The 15,765-nt window shown below is 47.1% G+C and overlaps 1 protein-coding gene across 1 annotated transcript in view; it reads right to left on the bottom strand.

Moving 5' to 3' along the window:
* Positions 1–15,765, bottom strand: part of CEP250 (centrosomal protein 250) — a 139,918-nt gene that overhangs the window by 85,564 nt on the left and 38,589 nt on the right. Inside the window, exons 4-8 of the mRNA XM_025215718.1 lie at positions 15,511–15,676; positions 14,879–14,985; positions 11,286–11,531; positions 10,202–10,298; positions 1,095–1,193 (exon numbers count right to left, since the gene is read on the bottom strand). Of these exons, the coding sequence (XP_025071503.1) occupies positions 1,095–1,193; positions 10,202–10,298; positions 11,286–11,531; positions 14,879–14,985; positions 15,511–15,676 (715 nt within the window). The remainder of the gene's footprint in view (positions 1–1,094; positions 1,194–10,201; positions 10,299–11,285; positions 11,532–14,878; positions 14,986–15,510; positions 15,677–15,765) is intronic.

Raw genomic sequence — 15,765 nt, 5'->3', positions numbered from 1 at the left:
TACACCCCAACCCATGCCTTACAGACGGCATCCAGATTAATATTACTTCCTGGTCTGAGACCAGAGCGAACCCAGTCCAAAGTCGGGCTCCACACACCCGCTCATTCATACCATGTCCTCTGTCACAGGAGGCCTCTTCCACTCCACCCCCCTCTCACCAGGGCCTCTGGCATACCGCCCATTACTGGGCCACACTCTGCTGCCCTTGCTCCTCCACAGGTGGCCTCTCTTGGGACATCAGGCTTTACTACTCACATACTGGCCTCGCCACACAGTCCTTCGGTTCCCACAAATTCCCCTACTCTACGTGGTCTGACCTTGTGCCAAACCCTGGGCTAATTCTGCCCCAAGCCTCTCATTGGGCAAGTCTACACTACGCTCCACCATGGGCTCTCTGTCTCATGCTTGCAACCAACTTCTCATGGGGCTGGCCCTTATGCTGACCTTCAGACTTACTCCCATTTGGCCCTACTTAGCGTGTCCCTGGGACTGTCCTTCAGGTCTACTCCCACTTCAGCCCTACTCAGTCCCCTCACACGCACAGCTCTTCAACCTATTCCCACTTCATCCCTACTCTGTGCGGGGCCTCCCAATGCCCTACACACTACCCACTCTGGGATCTCCAGGATCTGCATCCCTGCTGGGCTCAGGCACCTACACGTGGGCATACCTAGCCCCCATTACTCCCCCAGGTCTCAGAATTACCCACCGATGGTGGAAGCTGGGGTTCAGGTGCTCCTACCCATCTTTCACCGGGTAGGTAACTGGCCTGGCATTTCCTGGGGGCTCCCATACCACTAGGAGCCCCACCAGGCCACCCTTCCCTGGCAGGATGCAGTTTTAGGTCATGCCCAGGACCAAGAGCCTCCTGCTCTTACCTCTAGATGTTCCATGCTGCTCAGCCAGGTAACGTTTCTGCCTGGGCCGGCAGCAGCTAACTGCAGCCTTTATATGCCTAATATTCCAAAATGGCTGCCCTCATCTGGCACCTGGTAGCTGCCTGCCTCTGCCCTTAAAGTGGCAGGCAGCCAAAGGTGCACTGCCAGATAGATATTAATAGAAGAATGAGAATACTATTTCAACATTTTACTTACCTGAGTTAAATCTTTTATCATCTGTTGAAGGGAAAGGTTCTCTTCTTTAGCTTTTTTTATCTGTGAAGCCTCATACTCTATCTCCAACTGACTAGTTTCCTGGGAACAGAATACAGTGTGGTGAAGAGGGATGAACTAGCCATTTTTTCTTACATGACCATCTTTCCTAGCACTACCATGCCACTGTGCCATCAGATCTGTATAGACCATTGATAGAAATGTCTTAACATTCCATGGCCTAGTCAATCTTTGCCTTCTCTGATAAAGCTAACTGGATTTAACTTGATCATCAACAGACTTAACAAAATTGCGATTTCACGTTTTTTGCGGAAAATGCAAAATCAGGCATTTTCCACAAAAAAAGGTGGGCTCTGTGATTTTGGTGGACTTGCTACAGGAAAAAAAAAACCTTACCAGCAAGTACAGAAAAGGGTGGGAAGCCCTGCAGTCACGAAACACTGGGGGAGGGGGAAGGCTGGCAAAGTAAGAGGGTTTTGGTGCCATCTTTAAGCAGCCAGAGGCATGCTGCTGCAGCTTGAGGAGGACTGATCAGGGATGAACAGTGAGAAAAAATCCTGCAAAAAGGCCAAATATGTTTCAGCTCTGGACAACATAAGGCAGTATCCTGCAGGGACCTTGCATGCAGAGGGAGGCAGACTGCTCTGTACTGCCTGCAATGCAACTCTGGATGTAGCAAGGAAAACCAGTATAGATCAACACTTAGGGCACATCCAGACAAGTATGGATGTTTGGTTCCCTGGGGACAAGTAGCGGCAGTGCAGCTTGCATCATCTCTACTTCTCCCTGGGGAACGCTTGTGTCATGTGCGCCTTGGCGCATGGCAAATTACCCCAGGTGGGGTGGGGAAGGCTGGAGTCAGCACTGGGCTGGCCCCAGCAGCCTTACCCGGGGTCCTGGGGGTTCCCCAGGGCTGCAGAAGCAGCGATTCTGCTGCTCAGAGCCTGGCCGGCAGCTGCAGCACAGCTCCAGCCAGCCCAGTTCCATTTTTGTGTGGTGTGTGCTGCCTGTACATGCGTTGCTCTGCTTTTTTCCCACATTTTTTTTTTGACCTCTGGATATCCAGGGGTCAAAAAAAACCTGCAGGAAAAAAAAGCGGAGTCGTGCATCTATAGGCAGCACCGCCACTCAAAAGCAGAGCTGGGCTTGCCAGAGCTGTGCTGGAGCTGCTGGCCAGGCTCCGAGCAGCAGAATCGCTGCTTCTGCAGCTGCAGGAGGCCCCCAGGACCCCAGGTAAGGCTGCTGAGGCCTTACCTGGAGTCTGGATGCTCATCTGGACATGGGGTCAGACACTCGTCCGACATGACCAAGGTGCACTTAAAGCAAAAGGCTGCTGCCAAGGCTGAAGGTGAGACCAACAAACAAGTGACCATGTCCCGGCTCTTTAAAAGAACCATTGAAAGCAGCTTGGGAAGGCGAATGCAGCATTTTTCCTCATGGAGGCTTTTGCAGTGGCAAACATCATGCTGGAGAAACTTGATCACCCTAGGAGACTACCTGAACTTAAAACATGCCAAATGCTGGCAGTTTTCCATTTGTGGACAAGCTTTGCCAAGACTATCTCCCTGCAGTGATTGCTTCACATGTACAGTCCACAAAGTCTGCATTGGTGGTATATAAATACTTCTCCATTGTGGCTGATGAAGCCACCCTCAAGATAACCATGTGCTGCACATTTTATTTGTACCTGGGAACTGGACAGACCTGACTGCTTTTCAAGCCAAGCTGGTCCACCTCACATCCGTCAATTTTTCTACCATGGCTCAGACTGTAGTGAAGGCAATTGTCAACTATGGCTTAGAATTTAATGAGATCTCAGCATTTTTGTCTGGCAATGCCATGTACATGTGCAAGACTTTCTCTGATGTGCTCCAAGGAATGCTGCCCAATGCAGTTCATATCTCCTGCAATGCATACATTCAGTCTTTAGTAAGGGACATCTGGTGCATGCAGCTCCCTGATCTGGACAGCTTGGTGTCCTCCTTCAACAAAGCCTTCAAGCACTGTCCAGGCTGTAAGTTCTGTTACAGGGAGTCCCTCACCAGTCAAAGTGTGGACTTGCATGCAACTGTGTTGCTGACACCAGAGCTTGTGCTCACAAGGTAAAATTCACAATTCAATGTGGTCCACTACCACACTGAGTGTATACAGTACTATCAGCAGTTTGTGAGCAAAGAGCTGGAAATCACACTTGGCACACAATGCATGCTCAAGCTTTGCAATCTCTTAGAACAGGGGGTTCAAGATCAAGTGAAGTTTAAGGCAGAAAATGCCACCCATTTCATGGAGTTTCTAACATGGTTTGAAGGCTGGCTGGCTGGCTGTGATCCACCATGCACACAACAAGCTGATGCATTTGGTAAGCTGGGTTGAAGACGTGGCATCACAAGAACTGTCAAGCTGTCATAGCAAAAATGGACAGTTCCAAGCAATAACTGTGAGGCTGAACCACCAATATTATAGGTATGACCTGTCACTAATGGGAAAAATGATATTTAGAAATTTGCTTTTAGGAATTGGCTTTTAGGTAGAGTAACTACTGCATTAAAACAATGGTCCAGGGAAATAGCAAGGGTTAATTGTTTTCTAAACGTCTGTTTGTGACACAGTTTCATGTTCTCAACCTTCAAGGTAGACACTGTCCAAAGCTATCAAACAAACATTCTGGGAAATTGAAAACATGCACAGTGTTCCATAACAAAGATTAGCGTTAGGTCACAGTGACCAACTGCAAAGCCCCCGGGATTTCCAGTTTTGGTGGAATGACCAAATTAGGAGGCCAGGGATACCCAAATTAAGACCCTGGTAAATGACCAAATTAAGATATATGCATGTGATATGTTTGAGAAACAAAAGGATACGCTGACAGGACTGAATATGGACAATATGACAACCACAGGGAGACCAATTAAAGGTACCTGGAAATGAAGAGTCATCAAGAGGAAAAGAATACAAAAGGAGGGACTTTCAGAGCAGTTGGGGGGGGGGGTGCGGAAACCTGAGGCCACCATGGGCAGAGGGTGCACCACCAATCTATCTCTCCCAGCCCTCAACCTCCAAGACTGCTGACATCTGATATTCAAGCAAAAACCACAGGGTGGTGCTTGCGTGTTGGCTCGGCTTACTGTCCCTCTATGAATTCCTGGGACTGGTAAATAAGTAGTATTGGGAGGGTTAGTTTGTTTGCTTTGCCTGCATTACTCTTATCTGCTATCACTGTGTATGCCTATTATTGAATGGAAGAAGTTGTAGTTGGTCTGAGGGTTTGGGTCTGCCCAGAACAAGATATCAGAACTAGATCATTAATCTAGTACCAACAATTGGCAACTCCGCTGGGATCAGGTCTGCCAGGACTCTCGGACTGGGACTCAAGGTGAGTAACGTGACCAATCACAGAATTTGTTGATGCAGTGAGCCTCTTTACAGGGGTCAGTCAAGACTCATAGTAAGCTGAGGCTGTAGGATTGCAGGTGGAGACCTGTGTGTAAGATGAAACTGTATGGCTAGGTAACCATGTCTATGTCAGAGTCTTGTGTAGGAGGTCAGTTTGTTGCATTGCTGACCAAGGGGATGGTTGTTTGTCCAGGTTAGGCAGAATAGTGTACAGAAGTACCACTGTCTTGGTGGCAGGAGCAGCAACTTCGAGGTAGACAGGGTCACAACCTGATCTGAGAGAGTACCTGAGGTTTGTAGTTTGAGCAAAGGTACAAGTTGAAGTCCACCTGGGTTAAGTAAGGGACCTCCTATCGTGGTAACGATGGGAAGCCAGGATAAAACTGACCTCTGTGCCTTTTAAAGAGCAAGGACATGGTTGCTTGTTTCTTGGTACTTCTGGAGTACTTTGTGAAAAGTTGAAACAGTTGTGGGCTGTGTTGGTGACAGGAGCAGAGCTTAAGGAAAGAGCTGTTTTACAGGGATTGATAATGGCATGTACAGCATTGTCTATTGAAGTAGCACAGATGCAATAGAAGGTTGCAGTGTCAGGAGAAGTGGTGTGTGTGCGCTCTGGAGACTATAAATTGGAAGTTACAGGTGCAGGCTATGGTAAGCCAGGACGTTAGCCAGGCAACATCATTTCAGGGAGCTTGGACATGGTTAAAGGAAGGCAAGGAAAGATCCAGATAGCACCACTAAAATTGGATTTGTGGAGATGGCTGTGCCCACCTAAGCCTGAGCAACTGCTCCAAGCGACTTGGGGCGTAGTGACCCAAACTCGAGCCCTGGTGACCTTTGGCTCTACTGTTTCCCAGATGCTTCCTTCTAAGAGAAACTCCTGCTGCTCGCCCGTCACATCTTGGTCTTAGGAGTAGATGTGGGAGGCTCCCATGTGATACAGACTCACTTAGCTGTGCTCCATACAGACATCTCTTGGGGCTCCACCTCCCTGTGAGGGACTGGGGAATACTCACCTGGGGTGTTCCCCTAGCCATAGGCATAGGTCTGGCCAGAATACCACCTCTACGCTACTGCGGGAGCTCCTGGTCTGCCCAGATCTGTTTTACCACCTCAGGTGAGGTGGATTGGCGGGGATCCGCAGCAGATGCAATATCCAGGGCGGAGGAGGTGAAGGAGGAGGGCAGTGGGCAGGTAGGACACCAGTGATACCCAGCCCAAGACTGAAGTCCCTAGGAGTGAGACAGGAGACTGACTGGGTCTTGGAGGCTCGGAGGAGCACTCGCTAAAGAAAAAAAAAGAAGAGAAAGCGAGGGAGCAGGAACACTTTCCCTATCAGCTCGCTGTGGTTTCGTTGACGAGCACTAATTAACCGCCGCAGACCATCAATTAAGCCGGGCACGGCAGCGATCAAGAGAAAAAAACAGAATGAGGAAAAAATAAAAGAGGAATCCGGCTTGTTGGTGGCACCAAGAGCCAAGTGCCCGGGAAGAAACAGGTGAAGCCAGAGGGAGAGAGAGAGAGAAAGACAGCCTCTCTCCCCCAGCTTACTTTTTTTTGTATGCATCAATTAGCTGCTGCTGGTGGCCAATTAAGCCGGGCGCGGCAGCTATCAACGAAACGAAAACAACCTCTCTGCTTGCCGGTAGGCACAGGGTGGGGCGTGTCAAAAGAGACGGCAGGCAAGACACAGGGAGATCGTCCTGTCCTTGTCTACTGTAGAGGGGACTCGATGTGCTCAAATAAATCTTCCTCTTTCTTGTGGACCTTCTGTTGTCCTCTCCGTTTCTTTTTACTTTACCAACAGGGAACTCAGAGAGCATGAACCAGGGGTCAGTCGTGGTTGGGGTGAGGAAGTCATCACTCCTCCCTTTCATTTACAACCTAGAAACATCAATGTCATGGCAGAAGGGAACAGAGAGAGAGAGTGAGAGCATGAACCAGACTGACCAGAGGGTCATGACGCTCTAGAGAAGACCAGTGAATGTCAACCAGACTCAAAGGCACACACCCGTATCCAGTGACTACCCGACACTCCCCTACACCCCATCCATGCACCAACCTGTTGGTGCCTGGCCACGTGGTTGACGGCCTGGGCTCCTACCCCATCAGGTCCAGCCCTTTTATTTTGGCCAGGTCGACTGCCTTCCCTAGGTGGGGCTTGTTAGCTAGCTGCGCAGCCACGCGGTTACTTCTTGCCCCTGCTCTGTACGTGAAACTTAAATAGAAACCCAAACATCACTCTCATTTTGAGTCGGCCTCAAGAACACAGTCCAGCTCTTCGGGACTGCTTTCCTTGGTCGGACAGACAATTTGACCTGTTCAAGCTTGGTCCTTTGCCCTAGGGTCTCCAGGAGCTCCTAGCCTCCTGGCCCTGGCAATGGTAGCAAAATAACGTCTCCCAAAACAGTGAACAAAAATGAGGCCGCAAAAATAAAGCAGAAAACAGGAGGCTGTGCTTTTCCTCCCGCTCACACCCTGTGGGTTGCTGGGTCCTCAGATCCTCGGCTCCTCCTGTCTCCCTGGTCGATGGCATCCTTCCAGATAGTGGTAGTGCCTCCCCCGGGAATCCCCTTGGCATCTCTGGGATGTTACACACCCAGACTTGCTGGTCGGGAGCCTGCAGCTGCTGCGTAGCTGCCCCATTTTGCCATCCTGTGCCCCCTCTTGCAGCCGCTTCCCAGCTCCAGCTGATGATGTCATGCTCCCGTGCCATCCTAGCTGCACTGACAGCTTGCTTAAAAATCACACGAGCAGTGCCAGCTGCCTTTCTGCACCTCCGGCCACTGCACCTGCGGCAGGTAAGTTCCTTCTGGTCTTGGCCCTCCCTGAGATGTTCACCAGGCCCTCTCGCATTCTCTTGCTGCCCCTCCATCCCTGGCATAGAGGTTTCCAGCCCCTCGGGCTTGTCAACCTGTGACTGGCTAATGTTTCAGGAGAACCAGGAGGGGACATGGAGGAAATGAGTAATATTACTGGACACCTGCACATTCTTTTTGTTGCTTTGGTTCACTGTGCTAATATGTGCTTGTGAACTGGAATTGCAAGGCAAAGAGGCTGCTGGAATTGTAAATGTATACACTCTCAGGTTTGGTAAATGCTGTTGTCAGAGGATATATACAGTAGTAATAGGGGCGAGGGATGTCTTTGCTCCCCCTTCCCCACTCCCCGCCCCCCAGAGTATTTCTTAGAAAGGAAAGTTTTAACAGATTGTTAAAGTAGTAAAGTGTTTACAGATTTTAAAGTGCACCTATGTAAACAAAGGGTGTGGGGTTTTTTTCCTTGGAAGTTGTTTTGAGCAGATGTCCCCAACAACAGGAAAAAAAATGGGTCTTATACAAAAATGCTTTCTGCTTTTGCAGATACATGGTTTTAAAGTTCTTTTTAGGACCGACAGTGGTCCTGAAAGATTGTGGTTTGTTGATGCATCTAGTTGTTATGAAAAGGAAACCCCCAAAACAGGGTTTGCCATAGAGAATGTAAAACAGGCCACAGAGGCAGTAGCTTTGCTGTCCGAGAAGAGTCAGAGCTTTGCTGGATTGGTTGCTTATATAAAGAGAGGTCAGAAAGGGCCATTGATGAACATGGATTGGGAAGCCTGCAGCCCAGGAAGGATACGGTTAAGGCAGTGCCATCAGAGTTATAAAGGGTCTGTCAAGGATAACAAAGGCTGGAAGTTAAAGGGAGACCTATAGGGTGAATGTTAAGGCCCAGAAGAGCTTATGGGGACTTCACAGAACTGATGGAGAGAGGCTGAAGGTGAAAGATCTATGGAAAGGCCTGAGAAGATGGACCCACAGAATCCAAATAGAGGGACTGGGGGTGGGAGCCAAATAAGGTCATGAAAGCATGGAAGGCCAGGGACTCATAAGCCCAGGAGGAGCCCGCAGGGTCCAGAGACTTAGAGCAGAGCCAAGAGAGAGAGAGACCTGATGAGTGGTGACAGACTGAGAGGGGCTGAGTATCAGTGGGGCTAGAGAGCCCAGTGTCAACAGTCACTGCCACTTTGGTTCAGACAACTGGCTGCCTCCTTCCTTAGTGCTGTTCATATTTTGGACCCCAACCAGGTCCTTGTGACCCTCAGCTACTGAAATTAATCCCTGGATGGCAGAAAGAGTGTGACAAGGAACACATTGCTTACGTGAACTTTGTCAAAGAGTGCCGGATGCCTGTGCCTGTGTTTTGGGACTCTGTGACCTGCTTCCACAACTGTACGCCCTGGCAAAAACACTGCCTCAGTATTCCAACAAACTCAGTCCTGGGTGTTACAGTTGACAATAAGCTGGATATGAGTTAGCAGTGTGCCCTTGCTGCCAAGAAGGCTAACTGCATACTGGACTGCATTAGCAGGAGTGTTGCCAGCAGATCAAGGGAAGTAATTATTCCGCTCTATTTTGCTCTGGTGAGGCCACATCTGGAGTACTGCGTCCAGATTTCGACCCTCCACTATAGAAAGGATGTGGACAAGTTGGAGAGAGTACAGCGGACAGCAATGAAAATGGTTCAGGGGCTGGGGCACATGACTTACGAGGAGAGGCTGATGGAACTGGGCTTATTTAATTTGAAGACGAGAAGACTGAGGGGATTTGATAGCAACCTTTAACTACCTGATGGGTGGCTCCAAAGAGGATGGAGCTAGACTGTCCTCAGTGGTGACAGATGCCAAAACAAGGAGCAATGGTCCTAAATTGCAGCAAGGGAGGTTTACGTTGGATATTAGGAAAAACTCTCACTAGGAGGGTGGTGAAACACTGAAACAGATTATGCAGAGAGGTGGTGGAATCTCCATCTTTGGAGGTTTTTAAGGCCCACCTCAACAAAGCCCTGGCTGGAATAATTTAGTTGGGGATGGTCCTGCTTTGAGCAGGGGATTGAACTAGATGATCTTCCAAGGTCCCTTCCAACCCTAATTTTCTATGATTCTATATTTCAGTGGACGCTAAGCATACCATCTCAGTGTATAGACAAGTGTTCACCCTACAGAGACAGAGAATGTCAGCAGCAATTGCCTGTGGATGCTGCATGACAGCATTTAACAGATAGCATGAATTGCCTATCTCAAGGTTAGCATTGAGTAAACTCCTTTTTACAATGCCATTTAATAAAGTATAGTCATGGTATTAGTTACAGTTCATGTTGTGTATAGATTTAATTTCATAAGACATTTCAGTTTAGAGTTTACTGAGTAGATTGCTTAATAATGTTTCCATTAATGGCTTCTGTGGGTTTAATCAGGGTAATTAAGCTGTGCTTTTGGAAGATCTGCCAACCTGTGGGAAGGGGTGGAACTGCCAGAGCCCCTTGGCTAATCAGGTGTGGGAGGGGGGCCTGCCACAATAAACCCGCAAAAATGGTGACCAGCTCTGCAACCTGCCTAAGAAATTGGACGCCTGCCTCCTCGATTTGGGTAAGTTCCTAATCGTAAATGCCTAAGGCAAAATATATTGTGTTACATAGTCCATGATGCTGGCATCAGTGATCTATACAGCTCTCCTATCACTATTTGAGATGAATTGGGACCAGAGTTGCTAACCACACAACAAATATTTTGGCAAGGTACCTACTGTTTCCATACGGTGTAGAAGAATATCTATACAGAGGAAGGTGCACCTTTTTTGGCGAGACCTGGAGAACAAACAGATCAAACCTAACCTATGAACACTGAGCTGCTTTCTCAGACAGCAGTTTTCACGCACCAGAATCTCCACGGTGTTGCTAAGTGTCTTCATGGTCTTTTCCTTCTCCTTATTCTGCTTTTGGGATTGTACAAGCAGGGCTGAAAGCTCCAACACCCTAAGAAGAGAAAGTCCAAACAATTTTGGAAGAATTCCAAAATCTTAGCATGCCATCAGCTGCTCAGGAATTAAGGTTCAAATCTGTACAGCACCTTCATGAGGCACAGGAGATAAGGCTCAGTCCAAAGGAGGTTTTCAACCACCTTTTGGCTCTCAGGATTCTAATCTCCTTTGTAGGCTGATACGGTAGCTTAAAGAAGGGCATAAGGGGTGTTTACAGGCTGTGTCAACCCAGAATCACTGTAACAAGTATGGTGGGGGGAGACTTCTACTCTCCCCAAATGTCCCTTGCACCTGTTCTTGACATGGGGGATAATGTAGAGCTGTCACAGGACTTATGAAGGCTACATGCAATGCCCACTCTCTGGGATATCGCTCTACTTTTTGTGGCAGTTTTGTTTACCACAGCAATGCATAGGCCACATAGTAATCAGAACCTGTCTCTGAACTGCTTTGTTATAGTAGTGTTGCTATAGTCATAATGGTTCAGGGAGTTTAGAAGCAGCATGATTTGTTTGGTAATATATATTAGTAGACCAACAATAGTTGGGAGAGATGTTAGACAAGCTTTTGGGCACAAAATACTCTCTCTCATGACCTAAGGAAGAGCACTCTGTGCCCAAAAACTTGTCTAACATCTCTCCCAACTACACCACTAGTTCAATAAAAGATATTGTCAAAGAAATCATTCTTCTCTGAACTGCTCAGCATTTCTCTCCAACTACAAACCCAGCTGTACTCACAAGGCTGCATACCTTTTTATTACACTATAAGACCCCAATCATTTCTTCCAGAAATTATCCTTTCTTTACATTCAGGCTCCTCTATTCCTCTGTTTTCTTATAGTACCAGGCATTTTGAAAAACAAGGCCTGTACAAAATACTGTGCTTTGAAGGTGAATGCAGTTTTGCTGTGAAGAAATGTGCCATACACAGTGAGAAACAATCCCCCAAAAGCTGGTGTGCTTTTTAAAAACTAATTTACCTCTCTTGAAGCTCTTCCTTTTCAATGTCCCCTTTGACTTTCAAGGATATTGCTTCTTGGTCTTTCCAGTTTATTTCCTTTTCTACCTCCTGAGCCCTGGCATAATCCTGTTGTGTGTGGTCTTTCAAGGCAGGTCTTCCCAAAGTGCTAGACTCCCAGAGTTGTGTACCAGAATTTAGTTGGAGGCAGTTGATAAGTATAGATCCAGAAAGCTTCACCTGATCTGCCTTCAGCTCTGACAAATCTCTGAGGGAGGACAAAATAGTAGAACTAATGTGTTGCTCAATAGAACACTCATCTGCAAATCTACAATATGATCATTACAATCCACGGTTAGGAATCAATAATAGTAGTGGTGTTAGTGCTGTTATAGCCAAGATGGCCCAGGGAACAGCAACCTTCTTCCCTTGGAAATGTCTTATACTTTAACAAATGAGATGCATCTATTTCAATTGTTTTTTCTTGGTTTATAACTATGCCAAAAACTCTCTCTTTGTGCTACAGATTTGCTGCTCACTTCCTGTCTTAAGTGAAAATTTTCATTTAACAGGGCTAAGGAAAAGTAATTGTTCTACCTTGCATTGCATGTAAGCAATATCTGCTGCTTTCCTGGACCTGGGAAAGGGTGTTATGGGTGCAAACAGAACTGCAGTATCCAGCTATAACTCAAAATGTTTTCTGCAAAGCGTTCTGAGTTACAATGGTATCCCAGACCAAACAGAAGTTTACTGTTGGTTTCAGGGGGGAAGGGAATCTACCTGCAGGCTGGGAGCCTGCAGCCAGGTTCCCATAGGAATGACCAGGCTCTGTGTCCGAGCTGGCTGTTTTCAGAATGGGAAGGGGGAAAGGGAATGGAAGGAGCTCGATCTTGGGGCTCCCCAGCTGCTGCTGAAGGGTGGGGTGGGTGAACTGGAGCCCTCAGAGGGGCTCCAACATACCCACCTCACCCTTCAGGGGGGGCTGAAAAAACCCCAGACTGAATTCCCTCCTCTCCCTTTCCCCACTCCCATTCTGAAAACAGCGACAAGCTGGGAGCTCTGCAGACGCAAGTTACAGAAGAGGTTACATTTTGAAATGTCTGTGTTTCAAGTTCACCTAATTGGCAAATACAATGAAGACAATATTGGCAAACTGCAAAGAGATTGTGAAGGTATTCAACAATCATCATGTTCCTAATTAGACTTTGAAGAAATTACAGAAAGAGAAGCAGGGGAAAGAAAGTGCACTTTTATTGCCAGGAGAAACTAGATGGGGCTCGGCTACGAAGTGTTTACATAGTTTGCTGCGCACAAAGAGCTGTTTGCAGTGTGCTTCAATAGATGACACAGTATCTCAGATTATTCCCATGAACATTCGGAAGCAGATTCTCAACAACGATTGTTCTGGGTTTTGGGTTTGAGTTCAAGGAGCGTTAAATTTGCTGCTACCAGTTTCAGTGGCTATCAAGAAACTTGAAGGAGATACACCAAGCCTTTCAAATATTCCAGAGATATTCAGACAACTGAATGAAAATCTAATTAAACTTTTCCTTTCTTCACCTCTATCCAAAAAAGAAGTAAAACAAATGTTTACTAAAGATCTGAGTTTTGCTCTCATCCAGTTCATCTGGCAGCAAACCTTTTGGATCCTCAACACAGAGGACAACATTTATCAGAAGATGAATTATCTACTGCTCTCGATACAGTTATGGAAGTTGCTAAGAACATCCCCAACACTAACGAAATAGTCGTGATGACAGACATTACCAAGTACCGCGTAGAAAAAAAAACTTTGGAGCAAAGACAACATTTGGCAGGCAGCAGAGAATATGTCTCCTCTCACATGGTGGAAGGGATACTGTAACACCCGACTGTTGTCCAGGATTGCTCTAAGGATCCTAAGCGTTCCACCAACAGCAGCTTCTTGTGAACAGAACTGGAAGGCTTTCAGCTCAATCAAGACAAAAAAGAGGAATAGACTAACAAATGAATGCACCGCTAAACTTGTTTCTTTCTCAGAACTGTTGTCCTGGAGAATCAGTCAGAAGCACAATTAGTGAAGAAGATGCAGTGTGATGATAAGTTGCCCTTGCCCATAGACTCATTGGTAAAACCATCTTTTAGCAAAAGAGAATGTGGTTCAAGTAGTTCTGAATCAGATTTGCCTCAATCTGGATTCTGAAATGGAACTAATAAGTAGTGCAAGTGATTCTACAGGTAGTGACAGTGAAACTGGAGGTGCCACAATGACCTTGTGGCAGTGCACTTGCAGTGCCTGCCACTTCAAGGGTTGAGTCAAGCAGCCAGCAGGTGCTTGATTGCAACAGCCATTTTAAAACACTGGCTGCCTATATAAAACACAGCAGTTTCCTACTGGCAGCAAGCAGAAACATCGCCTGGTTCAAAGGCTGTATGAAACATCTCGGAGGTAAGGGCAGGAGCTTGTGGGAATGATTTGGAGGCTCCTGGTCCTGGGCATGACCTAAAACTGCGCACTGCTGGGGAAGGGTGGCCTGGTGGGGCTCCTAGTGGTGTGGGAGCCCCCAGGAAATGCCAGGCCAGTTACCACCCAGTGAAAAGTGGGAAGGAGTGCCTTAACCCCAGCCCCCACATCCTAGTGGGTAACCTGGCAAGGAGGTTAGCAGGACCAATGGGGGTCCAGATTGGGGCAAGGTGCCCAGAGCAAACAAGGGTCAAGGAGCCCAGAGTTTGGGAAGGGGCATGGAGCCTAGCGGGCATGGAGCTTAGTGAGAAGCAAGAAGCCCATAGGCGAGGATCCTAGAGTGTGAGGGGCAAGGAGCCTAGTGAAGAGGAAAGGAGCCCAGAAGCTAAGAGTCCCAACTGTGTGTGAGGGGCCAGAGTTAGGGCCCAGGATATGGTTACAATGCATGGATGCCATCTGCGAGACATGGGCTGCAGTGTAGGGGAGGTTCAGAGCTGCAGATAGCGCCCCCAGACATCGGGGCTTTTAATGGGTAGTCTCCCACATTTTCCACCAGTTTATGGGAACAATAAAGTCGTGGCAAGCGACACTGGGCAGACTGCCCCATAGAGACAGGTGGGTGGTCTCGTGTGAGGCCTGAGCCTGAGAGCTGCCCCCTGTCACAGACCTCAATGGAAGAGAGTTAAACTCTGCTGAAGTAGATATCATGCACAGTTCTTTGGGTGTGCTAAAACTAGTGTGTCACTAGTTTTCAGTACCTTTGGTTTTTTTTCTTAAATTTAAACAAACAATGTAAGGGAAGTACATGCTATTGTGTATTGTCTTTACATTTTTAAAAGTATTCCAATAAACATAATTTCTTTCCATATAAAACTTTGAATTTGTTTGAATATAACATTTAAACCACATTAAGTATGCTGTATTTATTATTTTTCCTAATAAAACATTTCAGTTCAAATACTTGTGGCTATTGACATTAACATGGGGGTATTTTTTTAGTTTTGTTTACTAAATATAAGTCATATAAACATACTAAATCAGATCACACTCTATTTAGGGCATTGGACATTTTTCCAGAAAATTTTTCAAATCAAAATTTTCCTGAATACCCACATCTCTGATAAGGGGAATATCCTTTATTTCTCAATAGCTTCATGGCCCGTCTCACTCACCTGTCAGTTGCAGTCTTCATCTCCAGGAAGTAACGACGGAAGGTCACCACCTGCTGCCATAGGCTAAGGAGACGGTTGCGTTCACCCTGCAAGTAGCCCTCAAAGAGCTAAATAAGCAGAGACAAAAGCAAATGCCAGTTCAGGCTTGTCATACTGATTTCCCATTTACTTTCACCCTGGATACAGTCACCACCCGAACTGCAAAGATCTCCTTTGATAGTAACCTTAGCAGAGAGGCCAAGGACTGAATGGACACCTAGATGGAGTATCCTTCCTGTGGTTGGTCACCTGAGTACAACTAACAGCACATGAAAACTTCATTGTAAACATGCACTGCAGAGAGTAATAACAAAATAACCACACCATGAAGTTACCTCTCAAGTGCCAGTACACACGATTTGCTGATCAGCATTTGGCTTCCAGCGTTTGCAGCAGAAGCACATTATCAACTCATAAGCATCATTCACCAATACAATCTGATCTCCCCACCCCCCATTCTGCCAGCCAATGCAGCTACACACCCACCAGGGCAATGACTTTTGCAAAGAACCCTAGAGGAAGGAGATAATTTATCATAGTTTTGCACTCCTCTCTGCTTTGCATCTTGTTTGCTACTTCCCAGCATGCCCTACCTCACGTTCAGTGTGCCATTCACTCTTCTTGAGCTCCAACTCATCCTGGGCCCTTGTCCAATCGGCTGCCAGCTTTCTGATATCTTCTCTTAGGGCTGCATTCACCTCATTTGCCTTGTCCAAGTGTTCCCTCAGCAGAATGTTCATTTCTGCCAGATTCTCACATCTTGGGAGGGGGAAGAATAGTGATGAGCATAACCAGCTGCTCTCAGAAATCACACTGGAACCAAAGAGTGGAATGCCAGAGTGGGAAAG

This window comes from Alligator sinensis, unplaced genomic scaffold, assembly GCF_000455745.1.
Source record: "Alligator sinensis unplaced genomic scaffold, ASM45574v1 scaffold705_1, whole genome shotgun sequence".
NCBI classification, from domain to species: domain Eukaryota; kingdom Metazoa; phylum Chordata; order Crocodylia; family Alligatoridae; genus Alligator; species Alligator sinensis.
This window is presented reverse-complemented; position numbering and strand designations above follow the sequence as displayed.